The sequence below is a fragment of the Spermophilus citellus genome (genome assembly GCF_964194105.1).
Source record: "Spermophilus citellus genome assembly, chromosome: 2".
NCBI classification, from domain to species: Eukaryota; Metazoa; Chordata; class Mammalia; order Rodentia; family Sciuridae; genus Spermophilus; species Spermophilus citellus.
In genome coordinates, this window is record NC_138183.1 from 205,619,550 (window position 1) to 205,642,164 (window position 22,615).

The 22,615-nt window shown below is 32.2% G+C and overlaps 1 protein-coding gene across 5 annotated transcripts in view; it reads left to right on the top strand.

Annotated features, from left to right (window-relative positions):
- Window positions 1-22,615, top strand: part of USP47 (ubiquitin specific peptidase 47) — a 110,715-nt gene that overhangs the window by 18,031 nt on the left and 70,069 nt on the right. Inside the window, exons 2-5 of one of the 5 annotated variants that reach the window (XM_081262989.1) lie at window positions 5,280-5,333; window positions 6,092-6,120; window positions 12,932-12,991; window positions 21,116-21,319. In XM_081262989.1, the coding sequence (XP_081119115.1) occupies window positions 12,971-12,991; window positions 21,116-21,319 (225 nt within the window). In that variant the 5' untranslated portion in view covers window positions 5,280-5,333; window positions 6,092-6,120; window positions 12,932-12,970. The remainder of the gene's footprint in view (window positions 1-5,279; window positions 5,334-6,091; window positions 6,121-12,931; window positions 12,992-21,115; window positions 21,320-22,615) is intronic. The other 4 variants (XM_081262985.1, XM_081262988.1, XM_081262986.1 and 1 more) reach the window with 4 other exon arrangements.

The window sequence follows — 22,615 nt, forward strand, 5'->3', positions numbered from 1 at the left end:
TAATTATAATAGTACTATGGGGTTCTGGAAGCTCATTTCACAAATAGTATAGAAGAAAATGGAATGCAGAACTTGAGGAACTCCCTAATACTAGAGCACCAAAGACAGGTATGTATATATGTATGTTTAAAAAGTTTTAAAATGTACTTTATTCAAGTCAACCTATTAAATTTTAATTACTTGAATGTTTTTTATGTTATATGGTTTTGGAAACATGCCATATATTAGCGTGTAATTTATGTTATAATGTGTTGTCCATTAGTTCAAATTCAAAGAATCATACCATGATACCTTGAACAACATCTATTATGATAAATGAGTTACCCAGAATTTTTATTAGCTTAAATAGTAAAATAGAATCTATATATAATTTCTTTACAATTTGAACTGATTGTTAGAATATGTACAAAGTCTTCTTTTGAAAACCTCCGTTATGAAGATTTGAATTTATGAAGGAAATTAAAGCAGGGAATGATTATTGTTAACTTTCACTTAAATAGTAAAATCCTTCTTATTATACGAAAAAATTTCAAAATTTAAAATCTGCTTAAAAAATTGGCAGTTTCAAAATCAGTTTCTAGAAATTTACTTAAAAGAGTTTTAAGAGTACACTTTATTTTACAAAAGCATCTATAACACAATATGAAATTATTTTCCTGAATGAATATATTTTGTTAAAAGAATTATGAAAAGGATTTAGATTTTCCACTTAATCATTATTTTTATTTATTTATTTATTTATTTTTTAAAGAGAGAGTGAGAGGGGGACAGAGAGAGAGAGAATTTTAATATTTATTTTTTCTTAGTTCTTGGCGGACACAACATCTTTGTTGGTATGTGGTGCTGAGGATCGAACCCGGGCCGCACGCATGCCAGGCGAGCGCGCTACCGCTTGAGCCACATCCCCAGCCCTTAATCATTATTTTTAATAGTAAAGATTGTAAAATAGTAATTTTCACTTCTTAGTAGTAACATGCATATAAAAGCTGCTTATAATTTTTACTGTATACATTTTGTTCATGTTAATATCTTTTATGATTTTCTAAAATATTTATGTATTCCTGACCAGTCTTGTTAAGTCCTTTGATATGTTTGTTTTGAGTGTATAAATAAGAGGAGCTAAATTACATTTAAAAAACAAAAACTTCTATAAATTCTAGATATGTAAATAAATTTTATTTGAAAAATTTGAGCCTAAAACTAAATATTCTGAGTATAATTTGACACTGGTGAAGAAGCTAGAGTCAAGAACTGAGCCATATAGGGGAAATTGTAGAGGGACCTAGTAGGGATGGAGTTGAAGATTAAGTGGCTAATAAAATCTTGAATTTTTATGTTAGTTATTATAGATTGCATTATTTTCTAATTATATTGAATCCTTGAGCTGTTTTATTAAAAAGGCTTGGCCGTTTACAAATGCTGTAATTTGAATTTTAAATTGGCTGACTCATGGGAAACATGATATATTTCAATGAAGTATTCTAATGCCAGTTTTCATTAAATGGAAATATTCAAAACACGAAATCACAAAAATAGAAACACCACCAGTTTAATTCTCTAAAGTTTAAAAATTGAAAAAAAGTAGAAATTTAAATGATTTGGATCAAATATGATTTATGTATCTTTGTTATCTTTTATTTATAGATTTGTTTCTAAATTTACGTTACACAAACTACTTGAATAAATTGTTTACAAGTTTGACTCTTTTAAAAAAATTATCAAACATATTTGATATAAGAACTTAGTGTCCTGCTAGCTAACTTTTATAGCTATATTTTAGATTTTAAGCAGACAAAATCAGTTTTAAATACTGAAAATAAATTTTTCCATGTGGTCCTTAGGGAATATTAGGCCATTTATAGCCATTCTATAATCTTTATTGCCCACAGCAATCTTTTAATATTATTCAAGAAACAGGACATATTTAAATTTTCAAAATATCTACAGAAATATACTTAGCCATTTGATTATTTCCCACTGTGTATAGCAATCTTAGTAGTTTTTTTTAATGTCAGGTTTTAAATTGAATAAATAATTTAAACTCTGATGTTTAAATTTTTCCAGATTTGGCCAATGAGAGCCCTTTCAGCTGATTTCTTATGTTGTCTTGACATATGCATGTCCACCATTCTTTGAGCTTATTTTTTGGCTGTATAAGATATTACAAGCTTTTCTTATACTTTCTCAGCTATTTCTACAAAGACCTCTGGATCTTTTTTTTTGTGCATGGGAAATTGTACCTAGAAGTCAAGATATGGACACTAGATGTGTTCATTGATACAAGGATATCATTGCTTCTAGTCCTTCTCAGTGGTGGGAGCTAGAAAATATATGAATGAACATTTGTAAACGTGAAATCTGTATTTATTTTTATGTCCCTTTTTTGCTATATGTATTTATATATACATTCAAATCATGAAAATCTACAATATAACTCTGAATAGTATGTGTTTGTTATGTAAAACTGTTAGAAACCCAGTTTGCACAGTTATGTTACTTCCACAAATTTACAGTGATAAGCTACTTAATTTTTTTTTATTTTTTAAATTGTGGTAAGATACACATAACATGAAATTTACCATGTTAACTTTTTTTTTTTTTTTGGTGGTGCTGGGAATCAAACCCAAGGCCTCAGACATTGTTAGGCAAGTGTTTCACCACATCCCCAACCCCAATCTTAACCATTTTTTAAGTGTACGGTTTAGTGGTAGTAGCATTATTTTTGTGTTATCACCGTCAAACAACTTCTCATCCTGGAAAACCTAGACATTATACCCATTAGACAACCCTCCATTCCTCCCTGTCCTTAGCCACCATTATACTTTCAATGAAACTTGACTTATAGGTACCTCATGTAGGTGGAATCATATAGTATTCGTTCATGTTTTGACTGGTTTTATTTCACTTATTATAATATTCTTAGAGTACATCTATGATGAGGTATGTGCCAATATCTCTTGCTTTTTTTTTTTTTTTCCTGGTACCTGCGATTGAACTCAGGGGCTCATTCCTTTTTAACACTGAATAGTATTCTATTGTGCATGTGTGGAAATATTTATTCATTCATTTGTTTACTTATTCTTTGGTTTATGGACACTTAAGGTGCATCTACCTTACCTTTGACTATTATGAGTAATGCTGCTATGACCATGGGTATACAAATAATCTGAGTCACTGCTTTCCATTCTTGTGGTTTCATTTGGAAGTGGAATTGACAGATCTATAGTCATTTTAAACCCTCATAGCTAGTTACTGTTTTGGAACACTTACTATAACTTGAAATGATTTAAGTTGAATGTGACTTTCCAGCATCAATAGTTGTCTAAAAGAAGCCCATTGACTTGAATGACAGTTCATGATTTGTCTAGCTTTTTGGGAAAATAGCTGAAACGTAACATTGAGTCAACTTTGAATAATAGTACAAGGTTTTGCACAGTATTAATCAGGGTAGTAGTCTAATCATTCCTGTAAAATAGTATTCATAATAATTAAAAATAATTATCATAAATTATTTTTCATTTTTAATTCAAAGTTGTTTCTGGTGATACCTGCTAGCTTGAGAAAGCTATATTTCATGTTTTATAGCTAGCATTTGTTTTTTGGTATTGGAGATTGAACACAGTGGCACCTTACCACTGAACTACATCCCCAGCCCCTTTTAGTTTTTATTTTCATACAAGATCTCACTGAGTGGCTTAGTGCCCCACTTTTGCTGAGGCTGGCTTTGAACTCGAGATCCTCTTGCCTTAGCCCTTCCAGTCACTGGGATTATACGCCTGTGTTACCATGACCAGTTAATGGCATTATTTTAGTTGACTGCATGGTATTCAAATACTTTTGCATAGATTTTTAACTTCTCATAAATTATCCTACTTTTTGGCTTCTGTTGTATCCTTACTACTTACAATATTTTCCTGATTATCCTTTCATATGCATATTTGCACACTATATAGACTTGTCTCCTTGCATAATAGTTTGAAGATAGAATTGGTAGATTATCATATGTGTCAACTTTACTTTTTGAACAAAAATAGCAGACTTTTTGCCTATTATTTTTAATCTTGTTTGACCCTGCCTTTTAAGGTAGCTTTGAAATTCATATTGTCAATGTTAACAGTTCCTTAGATTTTTCTTTAAAATTGATAATTCTTTTACATGGTTTCATCTAAATAATTGCTTAAAATATTGAATAAGGCCAAGGATAGATAAATCTTTTGGATAGTTTTTTAGGTATGATTTCTACAAAGAAATAATTCTTTAGCCACATTTTGTCATTTTATGCTTAACAATGTTGTGAGTGATTTTTGTCAGATGTGCTTTTCTAACATCAAGATATTTTATGTCTTTCATATTTCTTTATATATCTATCTATTGATATATCAATTTGTATATAAAAAGAAATAAGATTCTAAGAAATTAATAAGATGCACATTTTTCTTAGTGGATTCATGTTGACTCTTAATTATCTGTGTTTGTTTCTATTTTGATTTAATTTTGTTGTGAAGATGAGACATGTATAAAAGAGTGAATGAATAAATTAAGTACAGCTTAAAGAATAATAAATACTGGGCTGGGGTTATAGCTCAATGGTAGAGCGCTTGCCTCACACGCTTGAATTACTGGGTTTGATCCTCAGCACCACATAAAAATAAACCAATAAAATAAAGTTTTTTTTTTTAAAAAAGAACAATAGATACTATAATACTTGTTTATCTTGACCAGGATATAAGTCATTAGTAGTACAGAATTTCTCTATGAATCCCTTCCCAATTGTATCCTCACTTCTACTATTCTAAGTTTTTATTAATATTACCTTTATTTTCACTACTTGCTGTGTCAATTATATAATGGTCATTTAAAAGTTATTTTTGGGCTTTGTAAAAACAATCATTTTGTGGATATTTGTGATATATACAGTATTTTGCTATGATTTGGTCCTTTCATTTATTTTTATGGTTTTGAGATAATCTCTATATTTATGTATATTATAGTAGTTTGTTTATGTTTTAGGATTATGTAGTTTTCCATTGTATGAATGAATTTATTTATCCATCAAAGCTCTTTTGGGGTGCTTACAATTTTGTGCTCTTGAGCAATGGAAGTTATCATTACTTCTGTACATATCTCCTATTACTTGGGGCAAGAGTTTGTCTAGAAAAAGACAATAGATGGATGGATAGATAGATAGATAGATCTGCAGCCATAGAGGAGACGGAGGAGTAGAATTTTTAGTGGTGAGAATGGTGGATTATAGGATAAACATATTTTCTGTTTTATAGGTAATGTCAAACTGTTTTCCTGGAGGGCTCTATCAGTTTACATTCACACTAACAGTGAGTGAAAATTATTGGTTTGAAGTGTGGTTTTTAAAATGTCTCTTTTGCTTTTTAATAGTTTTGTGCTTTTGAAATTTTCTTTGTGAACTATTCATTCTTTTCTGGGAAGTTCATGTCTTTTTTGGCCATTTTTCTTTTGGGTTGCCTTTTCTTTATTGATTTATGAAATTATTATTCTAGATAATAGTATTTTGTTATTTGTTGTAAATATCCTTTGCCAGTTTATTACTTATCTTTTCAGTTTTTTTAAAAATCCAGAACTCTTCAGTTTTAAATGATATTAATACATTTGTACTTTCAACATACTTAAAATTTTTCTTTTCTAGCCCAACATTTTAAAGATGTTATTTTATATTATCTTTTAAAGGGTTTATAATTTTGACTTTCATATTTAGGTCTTTAATTTACCAGAAATTGATTTTTAAAAAATGTACAGCATAAGATATGACTCAAGGTGTTGTCATTGATTCCTCCTGGCCTGCGTGCCCCCCCCCCACCCCCATATACCTTATTCTGGGACACTTGCTGAAGAGCTTGTCCTTTTCTCTAATCAAATTTCTATAAATGTCTAGTTCTGGTATGGAGATAACTTGCTTCACCAATAAAACACTTCTAATTCCTATAGCTTCTTATTAATTATTTGTAACATGTAAGACAAGTTCTCAACCTTATTTTATTATTTTTAATATATTTTTTTAGTTGTAGTTGGATACAATACCTTTGTTTTGTTTATTTATTTTTTATGTGGTGCTAAGGATCGAATCCAGTGCCTTGCGCATGCTAGGTGAGTGTTCTACCGCTGATCCTCAACCCCAGCCCCTCAACCTTATTTTTTAAGGAATTGCATGACTATCTTGTAGCTTTATGCATTCATATAGATTTTAGAATCAGCCTGTTAGTCCCCAAAATATACAAATTCTTTTGGAACTTTGATTGGAATTGCATTGAATATATATATTGATTTGGGCAGAGTTGACTTCTTTATAGTATCAAGTCTCTGATTATGAGTATGAAAAAGTTTTTATTATCTTACCATTTAGTAAGGTCTTGGTTAATTTCTTACAGAGATTTTATAATTTTTTTCATAAAAAATTTTATAGAGTTTTGATTAGCTGTATTTCTGAGTACTTTATATTTTCTAGTGCTATTGTAAATAGCCTTTTTATTGTTATTTTTATATTTTTAATACACAGGAACCTTGACAGTTATTAATAGTAAAATATATATTTATGTATTCTGTATATTAATCTTAAAAGATATATGGTTTACAAATATTTTCCCCTATTCCATTGGTTTCCTTTTCATTCTGATAATGCACTTTGATATGTAAAATTTTTATGAAGTCTTAATTTATCTTTTTTTTTTTTTAACTTTTCTTTTGGGTATTGGTGTTATATCCAGGAAATATCTCCAAATTCAATGTCATGAAGTGTTTTTCCTGTGTTTTCTTGTAAGGGTTTTTATAGTGTAGCTCTTGCTTTAATGTCTTTGATCTATTTTGAGTTAATTTTCATATCTCTTTTTTTAAAGAGACAAAAACTTTCTAACACATTAAACTGAATAGTAGAATAGACATTTTTTTTAAATCAAATTTTTTGAGTTGATTGTAGATACCTCTGTAAGTTATGAGAAATGAAACATATCTCCTGCACTTTTTACCATTTTTCCTCTAATGGTAACATCTTGTAGAATTATAACACAGTATCACAGAGTGATATAGTCAGGATAAAGACTTTTTTTTTTCACCACAAGAATCCCTAATATTGCCGTTTTATAACCACACTCATTTCCCTTAAGTTCTCTCTCTTCTCTTTAATCCCTGCTGATCACTAAAACTTCTCCATTTCCATATTTTAACATTTCAAGAATATAATGAAATTATGCATCTTTTTGTGTTCATTTCTTTAAACTTAGCATAATTCTCTGGGGATTCATCATGTTGTTGCGTATATCAATAATTGGTTCCTATCTATTGCTTGCTAGTTTTCCATGGCATGGGTGTGCCACAATTTGTTTAACCATTCAGCTGATCCACGTTTAGTTAATTTTTGTATTAGGTGAGGGATTAGATTAAGGATTATTTATTTTTGCTTCTTGCTGTCTATTCTTAGTAACATTTGTTTGGGGACTATCTTTTTTTCTCCATTTAGTTGCTTTTGTACCTAGTCAAAAGTCAGTTGGGTGTATTTGTTTGGGCCTTTATTGTGACATTGATCTATGAGTCTTTTTCTCTACCAGTACTACACAGGCTTGATTACTATAGCTATATAATGCATCATGAACTTGGGTAGACTAAGTTTTCCCGCATTATTGTTTTTTAAGATCCTTTTTGCTTTCCATATTAATTTTTTTATTACTTTTTTCTCCATACTGGGAATTGAACCTATGCCCTCCCACAAATGCCCTACCCACTGAGTTATATCCCTAGCCCTTAAAAAAATTTTATTTTATAATTTTGATTCAAGGTCTCCCTAAGTTCTTTATCCTTGCCTCATACTTGGCAATGCTTCTGTCTCAGGTTTCCATGTAGCTGGGATTGCCGGTGTACACCACCATACCTGGTCTCCATGTGAATTATAGAATAATCTTCTTGGTATCTTCAGATTTTTTTCTGGGATTTTGATAGGGAATGTTTGTACTCTCTAAAACTTATGTTGAAATTTAGTTGCCATTGTAACAATATTGAGAGAGGTCTGCCTTCATGAATGGACTAATGCTATTACTGCAGGAATGTATTCATTATCATGGAAGTGAGTTCACCCTCCTTTCTCTTTTTGTCCTTTCACACTGTGATGCTTTCTGCCATGTTACTGTGCAGCAAGAAGACCCTTGCCAAATGTTGACATCTTGATATTCAGTCTCTATAACCATAAGCCCCCCAATTTTTATTCATTATATATGACTGAGTCTCATGTATTCTATTATAGCAGCATAAAACAGACTAAGATAAACCCATTCAGCTATTTGGAAAGAACTAACATCTTTGTTGAGCCTTCTAGTGTAATAACATATTGTATCTCTCCATTTATTTAGGTTTTTTTTTTTAATTGTTTTCAGGGACTACATTTCATATAATTTTGATTCTTTTAGGTTTGGTGAAACTTATTTTATTGTCTAGAATGTTGTCTTATCTTTCTATATGTTCCATGAACATTTGAAAAAGAATACATATTTTGTGCTTGTTTGTTGGAATGTTTTATAAATGTTGATTAGATCTTATTTGATGATATTGTTCGGATTTTCTGTGTCGTTGTTGATTTTCTATCTGGGTGTTCTACCAGTGTTTGATAGAGCAGGTGTTGACGTCTCCCAACTGTAATCATGGCTATGTCTAATTCTTCTTTCAGTTTTATCAGTTTTGGCATACATTTTTGCAGCTCCGTTTTTTTGGTTCATACACATTTAAGATTGCTGTGTCTTCTTGGTGGGCAGCCCTCTTTATCTCTGATTCCAATAATTTTCTTGTTCCTAAGTCATCTACTTTATCTGATATTAACTTTTTATATTAATTCCTGCTTGTTTTTTAATTTTTTTTTTTTGGAACTGGGGATTGAATCCAGGGGCACTCAGCCACTGAGCCTCATCCCCAGGACTATTTTGCATTGTTTTAGGATCTTGCTGAGTTGCTGAGGCTGGCTTTGAACTCGCCATCCTCCTGCTTTAGACTCTCCTGAGCCACTGGGATTGCAGATGTGCACCACTGTACCTGGCTCTTGCTTTATTTTGATTAATTATTGTACGGTATATATTTTCTGTCCCTTTAGTTTCACAGAAAATATTTTTTACATGAACCGTGCACTGTGTAAATTCACATATGCTTGTATTTGATACATATATGTTTGATACAGTAATGTATTTTACATATGTCTGCATCTGTGTATAAATATAAATATATATTGATTTTCTTGAATACAACATATCTTATTTTTTTAACATACTCTGCTAGTCTCTTTCTTTAAGTTGGTATATTTAGACCATTTACATTTAATGTCATGATTAACATTAAAACTTAATTATGCCATTTTCGTTGTTTTCATTCTTGGTTTCTTTTACCTACTTCCTGTGGATTTGATATTTTTTAAAGCTGCATTTTTATTAACTTGTGGTATTTGTTATTGTATCTCTTTGGTAACTTTTTAGTGATTTCTCTAGGTATTACATTATATATATCCATTTATCAGTCTATTGGTGTTATTTTATTAGTTCAAATGAAATGTAGAAACTTTATTTTCCTTTACCCTTCCCTGTATTTAATATAATTGTATTAAACAGACATCAGTCAGTGCTTTAATTTTATTTCAATAGTCAAACACTTAATAAAAATTCAAGAGAAGGAAAGTATTATAATTAGTAATGTTTTTGCTTACAATAGCCTTTATTCTTATGTTCTTTGATCTTTTGATCATTTCTCTTTTGTTTACAGAACTTCCTTTCACTTTTCATTTAGGGTAGCTCCATAGGAGTTTTCCTTTATTTGAGGATGTCTTGAATTCTGCTTGATTACTAAAGCAATTCCTGGGTTATTCCTGAAGGATATTTTTGCTGGAATTCTGGGTTGACAATTATTTTCTGTAAGCATCTGAAAAATATTATGCCACTTCCTACTGGCCTCCATGGTTCTGGTATAAAGTTATCTCTCTCTTTTGTTCATGTTTTTTAATCCTTTTTCTTTATCTCACCTTTTTACTTTTAAGTTTCTAGTGCCGTGTCTTCAAGTTCATTAATCTTTTCTTCAGTATTGCCTAATCTGTTCATCCCATCTATTGTATACTCATCTCAGATTTGGTACTTTACATTTCTAGAAACCCGAGTTAGGCTTTTTGTTTTTTTAAACTTTCATGATTTCCCTTAACATACTGTCTTCTGTTCCTGAAATATGAAATATAAACTTTATAATCTGCTTTTCTATAAATTCTATCATCTGTACCATTTCAGTATTAGTTTTCATCAGTAGGTTTTCCCCCTCACTCTAGATCATTTTTCCACTTTGCTTTGTTTATTTTCAGTTGGATACTAGACTTTGTGAATTTTACCTTGATAGATGCTAGTTGTTTTTTTTTTAATTCCATAAATATTCTCAAGCTCTGTTATAAGATGCAGTTCTTCTAAACTTGGGGAGGCTAGATAGAAATAGCCTTTTAAATTTAGCCTCATTTAATCTTATTACTGATGGCTTGTGTATTAGGAGGTTTTGTTTAACTCTGGCTGGAGGGAACCTACCTTATCTCTAAGACTCCTTTACTTGCCTCAGGTAGCTTCTTCATACACATATGATGTGGAGTACTCAGCTGAATACTTAAGGAGCACCACTCTGCAGATCTCTATGCTTTCTTCTCTCCTGTTGACTGCCCTGTGAATTGTAGCTAAAATGCATCCCCACACCACACCAAACCCCCAACTTCCATCTTTTGGGCTGAAGAAGATTGTTGCATTCTATCTGGGTTCTTCCCTCTATTGCAGCTTGAAAGGTGGTGTACCTTATTGTTGCTTTCACAGGATTCATTGTCCTGAGTTGCCTGTTCTACATTTCCAAACATTTTATTTTTTTTAATCTAGTTTTTTAACTTGTTTAATGGGGGAGGATAAATACAGTCTGCTATTTCGTATTTTCTCAGAATACAAGTTTTTTGAAGGCCAGACAATAAACAAGTAAAATATTAGTAGATATATCAAGTGACTGTAAGAACTATGGAAAAATCTGCGTGAGGAAGGGAGATTAAGAGTACCTAGAGGATTGTGTTTAAATAAGATGGTGAGAGAGGGACCTGACTGAGAAATGGGCTCTTATGATTATCTGTAGTTGTATAACAATTTGTCCCCAAATCCAGTGACTTTTGATAAAAACAATATGCACTTTGGTCAAGACTGGGCTCTGACAGCTTGTTTATGCTGTGCTGGCTGGCAGCTGGAGGCAGCTGAGAGGCTGGGGACTGGAAGATGATCTGAAGCCTTCCTTAGCTGTATGCTAGTTGATGGTGGTTCTCAACTGGGATCTCATTTGGGTTGAGCTGGCACATCTACACATGGCCTTTTCATATGGCTGCTTGGCTTCCTCATAGCATAGTATCTGGTCTCTAAGATCAAGCATCTGAGGAATAGCCAAGAGTTGTTACTACTTTTTCTAACCCAGTCTTGAAAGTTATGTTATATAGCGTAGGGAGTCACTAAGGTTGATCTATATTGAAAGGCACTATAACTTAGACTCCTGATTTTTTTTTCTGGGAGTCATGTATAAGAATTTATGGGCATATTTTAAAGCTACCACAATATTTGTGAGACTACCAAGGGAAAAGTAATCTAGGTACACTGCACAGAATTACAAAGAGCAGGAGGATGGTGGATGTTTCATAGACTAGATTTGTTTGTGGTTTAGTTCCCACTGTCCTCTTGTCATCTTTTTGAGGATAAGGGCTTTGTAACTATATATATTCTAAACACCTAGAACTGTTTTGACGGTTGATTGTACTTCATTACGGGTCTGTGGAAGAAAGGTATCAAAAATCCTAAACATGAGTATATAGCCTTGTAGACAAGCAGTGCTTGGAGTGAAAATTTGAAGGTGCTTAGATGCCTGTTAATAGCAGATTAGTTAAATTAGTTTGTCTATAATGAAATGCTGCACTGTTTTTGTTGTTGTTCTTAACCCCTAAGCCACATCCCCAGTCCTTTAAAAAAAAAAATTGAAACAGGGTGCTAAGTTGCTTAGGGCCTTGGTAAATTGCTGAGGTTGGCTTTGGACTTGGAACACTGCAAATTTTAAACTAAATGTTTTGGCACAGGAAGGTGAGTATTGAGGGGCAAGAAATAATTTAAATAAGGGTGTATAAAATGATCTTACTTGGTTATAAATTAAAATTTCTCTACTAAATATATGTATAGAATGGAGAAGATTCTGGTAGAATGTATATCAGATAGTTAATAATTACTGTAGAGGTTATTTTAGATTTGTTATTTTAAAAAAACTTATTGCTGTTAGAATTATATTTCTATTGTAAAACCAAAATCGCCCTTTAAATCACTATGTTGTTTTCTTTTTATTAACCAAAGAAGGAGGAGGGAGATAAGTATGTACAGAAAAAGCATAAAATGTTGTAATACCAAGATCTTTCAGATTATCTCTTGATTATGGGTTACTTGGATTTTTTTTATTGATAAAAAAACTTGTCTTACGGTAAGAAAAAGGCTTATATTAAAGGGAAATAGTTTTATGGGATAATGTTAAGTAGCCTTTTTTTATGAGTAGCTATTATGAAAAATCCAAATTTATAAACTAGTAAAATCAGGGATCTCTTGATTTAGAAAGTAACTGCTAAATACTTTTAGTGGATTGAAAAATATTTTGTGGCTTAGCACATTTGATTTACAAGGAATTCTTAAGCTACCTCTCTTTTAAAATATGCCTGTGTCTTGCATTAATCTTATTCTTTATCATTATACTATAGGTTTTTAGTAATCATACAAGACTGAAGCTAGCATAAAAATTATTTTAATAGGTATTGTATCACATTAATGTCTGTTATTGCTTTCATGTCCCTGTCTTACTCCTTTATCTTATAGAAACAATTGATAATTAATTTTGTTCTTATATACCATAGGATGTATTTTGGAGATGCAGACAAAATATCTTTGATGAAATGAAGAAGAAATTTTTACAGGTAGTCTGCTGATGTAATTGCTTTAGTGTGATAATCAGCAGAGCAAGTAACAGCATGTTAATATTTTGTTTAATAACAAGGCATGTCTTAAATCTTATGCTTATTTGGCTATTTTATTTCTGTCTAGTTTTAATAACTGAAAGTAATTTTCCATGAATTTGTCTCATAGTCCCTTGCTTTTAGTCAATGACTGATATAAAAGCCATGGAACCCTTTGTTTTGACTTTGGGTATGGTACTCGTTTTTTACATTTATATTTATTTTCAAAACCTTTTTTTTTTTTTTTAAATACCAGGGATTGAACCAAGGGGCTCACTGAGCCACATCCCCAGCCCTTCCTTTTCTTAATATTTGATTTTTAGAAACAGGGTCTCACTGAGTTGCTAAGGGTTTTGCTAAGTTGCTAACATTGATTTTGAACTCAAAATCCTCTTGCCTCAGCCTCCTGAGCCGCTGGGATTACCACCATACCCAGCTATTTTCTGAATTATTAATAGTGCTAGAACTTAAATTATCTAATAATTTACAGAGTTACAACCCAGAAATCTTATATGAAGCATAAATAAAATTATCACCTTCTTGATAGACTTGTGTGCATTATAAACCTAGACTTTACTATGATGTAGTATTCTATTTTAACCCTTACATAATATTTAATTATCATTGGGTCCCTTTAGCTCTAAGTTATTTCTCCAAAACTCCTCGATTAATCTCTTTTGTGTTCCCCAAGTGTGGTAAGAGACCACTTAGATAAAGACCACATAAATAGTACCTTTGAGATAGGGTGGTGAGAGGATCTTAACAATCTTTTACTTTCAAGTAAATTAGGACCTTCATGAGTAGCCCAGTGACTATGGTCTGAATGAGGCTAATACATTTTATAATTTTCAATGAGCACCTTTTTTGTAGGCTTCTGTCCTGGATCCGGAGCCCAGGTGTCTGTGCTATGCAGAATCTGAAAACAAACCACAGGGAGAACACTGAGAACCCTGAGAGCCAGGAAATGGAACTGTTAACATGTATGGATATAGCCATTGATTTTACTGAAGAGGAGTGGGAATGCCTTCAGCCTGCTCAGAAAAATTTATATAGAGATGTGATGCTAGAGAACTATAGAAACTTGGCCTTCCTGGCCATGACTCCTAATCATATCCAAGAATATTCACCAGAAAAGGGCCTAAAACATATATTACATGAAGTGATAAGTGCAAAATATGGAAGTTGTGATCTTGCCTATTTACCACAAAAGAAAATATGGAAAACTACAAGTGAGAGTGAACACCAGAAATCATATAAAAAATCAGGCCTTGTTCATCACCAGAAAATGTATACTGGAGAGAAGCCCTACGAATATAAAGAATGTTGCAAAGCCTTTAGTAAAAAAAAAAAGGTCTTATTTACCACAGAGGAACCCACAACGGAGAGAAGCCCTACAAATGTAAAGAATGTGGAAAAGCTTCTGGTCAAAAATCAAACCTTATTCGCCACAGAGGAACTCACACTGGAGAGAAGCCCTACAAATGTAAAGATCGTGGCAAGGCTTTTGGTCAAAAATCAAACCTTATTTGGCACAGAAGAACTCACACTGGAGAGAAACCCTACAAATGTAAAGATTGTGGCAAAGCTTTTGGTCAAAAATCAAACCTTATTCGGCACAGCAGAACTCACACTGGAGAGAAGCCCTACAAATGTAAAGATTGTGGCAAAGCTTTTGGTCAAAAATCAAACCTTATTCGCCACAGCAGAACTCACACTGGAGAGAAGCCCTACAAATGTAAAGATTGTGGCAAAGCTTTTGGTCAAAAATCACACCTTATTCGCCACAGCAGAACACACACTGCAGAGAAGCCCTACAAATGTAAAGAATGTGGAAAAGCTTTTGGTCAAAAATCAAACCTTATTCGCCACAGAAGAACTCACACTGGAGAGAAGCCCTACAAATGTAAAGATTGTGGCAAAGCTTATGGTCAAAAATCAAACCTTATTTGGCACAGCAGAACTCACACTGGAGAGAAGCCCTACAAATGTAAAGATTGTGGCAAAGCTTTTGGTCAAAAATCACACCTTATTTAGCACAGGAGAACTCACACTGGAGAGAAGCCCTACAAATGTAAAGATTGTGGCAAAGCTTTTGGTCGAAAATCAGACCTTATTTACCACAAGAAGAACTCACATTGGAGAGAAGCCCTACAAATGTACAGAATGTGGCAAAGCTTTTGGTGACACATCAAACCTTATTCGCCAAAGCAGAAATCACAGTGGAGAGATGCTCTACAAATGTAAAGAATGTGGCAAAGCTTTTGGTCAAAAATAGACCTTCTTCACCACAGCAGAACTCACTGGAGAGAAGCCCTACAAATGTAAAGAATGTGGCAAAGCTTTTACTCAAAAATCAGGCTTTATTTGCCACAGAAGAACTCACACTAGAGAGAAGCCTTACAAATGTAAAGAATGTGGCAATGCGTTCAGTCAAATATCACACCTTATTTGCCACAACAGAACTCACACTGGAGAGAAGCCTCACAAATGCAAAGTATGTGACAAAGTTTTTACTCAAATTACACCTTATTTGCCACAGAAGAATTTACACTGGAGAGAAACCTTACAAATATAAGGAATGTGGCAAACTTTTAGCAATAAAACAGGCCTTATTCACCACAACAGAACTCACACTGGAGATTAGCCCTACAAAAGTGAATAATGTGGAAAAGCTTTTAATAAAAAATAAAACTTTTTTTACCACAGCAGAAGACATCCTCGTGAATTTGAAATGTGAATAAAGTAATAATACTTTTAAAGAAAGACTAAACCTTGGGGCTGGGGTTGTGGTTCCATGGTAGAGTGCTAGCCTTGCATATTTGAGATCCTGGGTTCGATCCTCAGCACCATATAAAAGTAAATAAGTGAAATTAAGGTATTGTGTCCAACTACAACTAAAAAATAAGCATTAAAAAAAGAAAGACTAAACCTTATTAACAACAGAATTTATACAGAAAAGAACCCCTACAAATTGAAACAGTGCAGCAAAGCTTTTAATAAGAAATCAATTCTTTTCACCAGTAGGCTACTTATTGTGGAAAGAAGACATCTAAATGTAGAGAATGTAGAAACATTTTAAATTATATATCATATATTACTAGGCATCAGAGAAAACACACTGGAGAGAAGCTCTACAAATGAGACCATTGTACCATTACTCTAAGAAAGGGACAACATTTAATCCTCACCACAATAACCATAGGGTAGAGAAAATTTTGAAATGTGAAAATTGACAATGTGACAATGCCTCTAAAATTTATTCAGCAATACTCAGCACCTGTGGATACATACTGGTGAGAGAAAATACAAATGGAAAAACAAATGTAGCTACATGTTTCTTAAACACTGCTTATTTTTGGAGAATTCATTGTGCCCAGAAACTCTAAAAAGTTAAATAATATGTATTTAAATATTACAAATATACAATATTATTCCAAAATGTAAAAAAAAAATTCAATGAGCAAAACTATTCATACTAGCATTCTGTTTTAAATCTGTGTCAATATATTAATAATGAATATGGCTCTAAGCTTTAATTTCTTACCTCATGCAGCTTCTGTACCATGAACTAAAGAAAATGAACTTTTGAGAGTGTGTATGTTTACTTACAACCATGATATTCTTTCTAATATCCTTGAAAGGAAGGCAATCTTGAGAGAAAATGGGTTGGCCATTGAATGTTGAGGTAGAGGTTGCTTCATAATATTTTCATTATTTATCTGAGGATTTTATTTTCTCAGAAAAATTTTAAATGTTGTGTAATATTAACTTGTTTTCTGCATGCTGATGACAAGTTGAACATACACCATCAGTTGTGTACTTTTGTGTTTTTTAATAAGAAACACCTAGGAATTATTTTATTAAAAAATTATGTTGTTAACATCTAAAAAGTCAGATTTGAATTTAGAACCATGAGAAATGACAAGAAAAGGAAACAAGACGATTTAAGAGGCAAATGTACTTTCATCAGGCTCTAGAGTTTCTTGGAAGAATGTTCTATGTTAACCATGTCTGGGTGTTCCTAGCAGCAGTTCTGTCTTTGGAAGAAAATTATGCTTTCCATGTTTTTATCACAATTTGTTTTAGCTTTTGTAAACACGATTATGGCTTTCTTCAGATTCTGCCAGTAAATCTAGCTTAGTTTCTTTGATGAGCTTGGGCATAACACTCAGCATGTATGGTGTTAAATATGATGACTTTGTCCTTATTCTCACAAGTATAATAGTATTATGAGTTGTCTATAAAATAAGTAGTTTTAATTTTATGATTTATACTTTTTTGTATTTGGCTAGACAACTTTGTGCCCTTTTAATAGCTCAACTAATATGTAGTAAATGTTTTTCTAAAAGAAACATGCTTTAGGCTTTTCTGATTCCTTGAATTCATAGAACTCTTTTGACCAAAAAAAAAATTTCTTCCTTTCCAAGATTATGATACATCCTCAGAGGTCTTTTCTTATATATTGTGTATAACACTAAAATGGGCTCCTTCACCCCCAACACCACTATTACCACATCTTTCTCAACTAGTATCTGTATGTGCTTAATTGTTTTTTGCTGTGTTTTTGTTATCTATTGCTTTGTAACATACTACCCTAAAATTTAATGACATAAAAGAACAATTAGTTTATTTACTCACGATTCTTTGAGATGGGATTTGGGCAAGGACTTAGCTATTCAGTTCTGCATGTGACATCATTACTTGGTTCCATTCACCTGTTGCTGGCTTTGGATGGAATGTAAAAGAAGGCTTTTCTCATACATCAGACGAGTGCTTCCACTAAGTGGCCAGTTTCTCTGTGGATTGTATGTCGATCCCAGAGCAATTGGATTTTTTAAGTGCTCACTGGTTTATAAGAGGGAAGGTTTCAGGAAGTACAAAAGCAAAGTTACTGGTTTCTCTGAAGGCCCTGCCTCAAGTTATACAGTATCATTTTTTGTCACATTCTAAGGGTCCTAGATGTTCACCCTGCCAGTCCAGATTCATATATATATATATGTATGTATGTTGGTTGTTGCCCTATTTTCCCAATTCTAAGAAATACCTTTTCCATTTAAATGTTTTAGAAAGTTATATTGTAGAGGGTGGGTATTTTTTCCCCCTTTATCAGTTCCCAAATTGGAGTTGGGGAAGGAGGAAATTTTTTTTAATATTCAATTTTTAGTTGTAGATGGACACAATATCTCTATTTATTTATTTATTTTTATATGGTGCTGAGGATTGAACCTAGGGTCTCACACATGAGAGGCAAGCACTCTACCGCTGAGCCATAACCCCAGCCCCGAAGGAGGAAATTTCACCTCAGTGTGATTAGTGTAGGCAAAAGTGATTCTGGAAGTTAGATGAAATCTATGAATGGTAGCCACATATTAGATTTAATTATAGGTGAAATAAAGAATGGACCAGAAGGTTGAGTATAAAGTTATTGTTAAAAGTGGCTAGACTAGAACTTTAAAGAAGTGCCTTTTGTTTATTTGTTTAAATTATATTAGAATTGAATTCAAGAATAAATGTGATTGGTCCAGAAATTTTACATATGGAAACAGAAACTATGTAAAGTTTTATGTAGGCATTCATCATAGAATTATTTTTTAGGAGTATATAAAAAAAGTCTAACCTAAGACCCATGGAAATAAAATTAAGTAAATTATTATTGATTCATGTATTAAAAAATACTATTAAAATACTATTCAGCTATTAAAAGGATGAGTTAGACCTGACAAGACTGGAAGTTGGAAAACAACATGAAGATTCTAATTCATTGTTTATATTTAAGAACCCTGCATGTATGTGTGTGTGTGTATGTGTTGAGTTATGGAATTACTAGGGATTTCCATATTTTCCTGTGTAGTCTTTTTTTTTTAAATTTTTTAGTTGTAATTGGACACAATACCTTTATTTTTTTTTAATGTAATGCTGAAGATCGAACCCAGTACTTCGCACATGCTGGACTAGCGTTCCACCACTGAACTACAACCCAGCCCCCCTGTATATAGTCTTATTAGTTTTAAAAAACTGAGCGCATATATATATATATATATATATATATATATATATATATATATATATATATAAAATATATAAAAAGAAAGCTATAGTCATTTTTTTTTAAAGAATAAAGGACACATAATATTAAATTTTGTGTTTACCTACAGCATGTTTAGTCTTCAGGTGGGATTCTATTGGGGGTTAAGCTCCTCACGTGTTTAGATAGAAGAAAAGAAGTTTGGAGTGCTTATGCTTTGCACTTACATATTTAGAGAAAGAACCAGGAACTGGCAATGTCTGGCCACATGATGTTGCCACATGACTGTTGTTATGTCTATTACTACACAACACTTTTAATTTCTGAATTTTTAAGTAAAGTCATCTTCTTTGGACAATCAACTCAAGCCCATCTGAAGCTTTAAAATCTAGCTAGTGCAGTATTTTATACCAAAAATCACTTAAATCATTCAAACCTAACTTACCTCTGAAGTTTACTATTGGAACTATAAAAATGGATCTTTGGTAGTTGAAATAATTGAGTTTTTCTTTCCTTTAGTGTAGACCAGAGATTATTTTTAAAAGCTCCATTTATCTTTCTTAATTTTCAGAAATTTCTTTTCATTTTTAAAAGAGTTATTATTGGTAATTAAATATTTTGATTTGTCTGAAATGTAGTGCTAGCCAATCTGTTTCAAATATTATCCTTTTATAGCAACTAATTTCTGTTTTAAATTAATTAGATTAACCTTAATTTACATATCCTTTGCAAACCCAATTATTTTGCAGAAATAAATTATGGTTGTTTTATTTCACTGAGCAAACTAAACACCTTGTGACTAACCTGATTTTAGTACTAGTCAATAGTAATAATTATTTTTATTTTAAAATGGATAATATAGAAGCAACAGGAGGTTGGAGTTGATTTTGTTGTTAAAAAAAAAGGAAGTCTTACACAACATCTAGATCATATTTCTGAATGGCCTATGATGATATTTGTCAGTTTAATGCCTCTAGTTAAACGATTGCTGCTCCTGACTTTCAGGAAAAGTAAGAGATCTACTTCACCAGATTTGTATATTAGAATACTCTTTAGATTGAAGAAATATTAGATTGGAAGAAATTAAATTTTTCAGAAACCCATTGTCATAATTTAGGTGTAAGATATTCTGATTGTTGTAGGCAGGAATAAAGAGCAAGAGAAGTTCAAGGGATATCTAGAAGGTAGAATTGATAGGATTTGATGGTAGTGTCAGGTGAAAAAGAGGAGTGAAACTGATGCTCAGCCCAGCTTTTTGTTTCAAACAGCTAGGTGTTAGAAATTCCTTTACTCAAGTATTTGATGTAATCACTACCCCTGTGGAAAGTAGAAAGAAGACTGTTTTGCAAGTGCTTAAGGATGAGCATAATTCTTTGAGAAACTCCTTTTATTAAATACCTTTGTCTTAATAATTACTGAATTATACACTAGATGAAAAAGGAAAAAGGAAAACTTGTGACCCTAATTCATTTCCAGATTGGCAATTGAAAAGATTTTTTTTTCCTTGTTTTTCCCTCTCCCTACTTCTTGCTTATTTGTTTCAGTAAGTTCAGCTCCTAACACATTGATATGTGGGGCTTTTTGGAAATGTGGAATATGATATAGCAGCCTAAAAGGTTAGAGTATTTTGTAATATTTAGACAATGGACACTTTCCTATTCTTCAGGAGACCCAGAAATGCTGGGTTTGACTGTTGGCCTGGTAATGACACATTTTTAAGGACCAGATTTTATAATTTGTAACTTAAGATAGTCACAGCTTGTTGACCATTGCTTTACAAACTTGAAAGGTAAAAGCAGATATACAGAAGAATGACTTTCGATTCTGAAATATGCCTTAGTTTTTCCAAAATTAACATCTGTGGTGCTTATATGTTTGACATATCAATTGGAAGATGTTTCAGACCTAATTTAAAAAAAGTAATAATACTAGTACAGAGAAAATAATTCCTATTTTGTGGGTTCTTTGACATTTACTTATGAAAGATTTTTTGGATATTATGGTTATATTTCTTTAAAGATAAATGGTATTTAAAATGTTTTTTTTTTTTTTAATTTCAGATAGAAAATGCTGCTGAAGAACCTAGAGTCTTATGTATAATACAAGATACTACTAATTCAAAGACAGTGAATGAACGGATCACTTTAAATTTACCAGCGTCTACTCCAGTCAGAAAGCTCTTTGAAGATGTGGCCAACAAAGTAGGCTACATAAATGGAACCTTTGATTTGGTGTGGGGAAATGGAATCAATACTGCTGATATGGTAAAACCCCAGACTTAAAGCATCTACTCTTAAGCTGCTGATAATGTCATTATAGCCATTATTATTGTTGTCACTAATGATTTCATAAGTCCTGGATATTAATGGTATCTTTAATATCATAAGCACAAGTATAACAGCTGCAGTTAAAAGTCTGTGTGCAACTCAATAACTGGATCCCTCTTCTTCCCTTTGCCTCCATTCTGGATTCAACATTTGTTGTCCTAAAGTTTGCATAATGTCATGTCATCAGTTTTTTCATTCATGAAAGGTGACTATCATAATATTGTGTCAACTAAAGAAAAATTTACTAAATGGAATGATGTTCATTTTATATTTTTAAATAAAAAAGTTATGTATTTTATGATCCTATGTTTTAAATAAAAGGAAAAATGTACATAGAAAAAGAAAGAAGTGTAAGGATATATATACCCCATTGTTAAGAAAGGTTATTTCTAGGTGATTTTTATTTTTTTATTTATGTATCTATGTATATTTCTGGGTAACTTTAAAATATGTTTATTTTTCTGTATGAACATGTGTAGCTTTTGATTTTAACTTTCAAGCTCAAAATCATTTCTTTATTGGCTGCAGTACACTCAGGTATCTTTCACGGTATGTTTCCTTATTTCAATCTTCTACTTGTTCTATTAACTATTTCCTTAATTATTTATCTTTCTTTATTTATTGTACTTAATTTACTTCTTTCATAATGTAGCATTTCCTCTGATGTTTAGTGGTTCTTGTTTTCTACTCATCTTTATATTTGAGAGTCTTTGTTAACTTCTGTATGATTGCTGTTTAATAATGTACTATGTTCAGTTTCTGGGTTTTGTGAGGAAGGGGTGGGACATGCTGCAGGCTATGGTGTGTTTATAATTTGTCGTGGAATCAACTTGTTCTGACTGTGGTTTTGAGAGGTGATCAGTACCTAGCTGGATAGCACTGCTCTGTCCTACTGGCAAAAGGCCCTTGCTTGACTCTGACAGATAAAGGGAAAAGGTACTGTCTGTCCCTTAGCCAAAGGAAGTAGAGAGGCTAAGCTGATCAGAAAGCCTTTTCCCAATTGCTCACTCTAATGCTTCTTTGGCTTGTACATTTTCACATTAGTCTACAGTTCCCTACCACCTTTATCTCCACTGTAGTTTTCTATAGGCATTTTGGGCTATGGTTTCCTTTAGTGTTGTTTTTCCATAGATCCCATCTTCTTTCTGTTTTTTAATGTCTCAAAACTTCTGGTTTGTTAATGACACTTTTTATTTTCCTGCTCTGCTGCTAGATTTTTCTTTAAAAAACTAC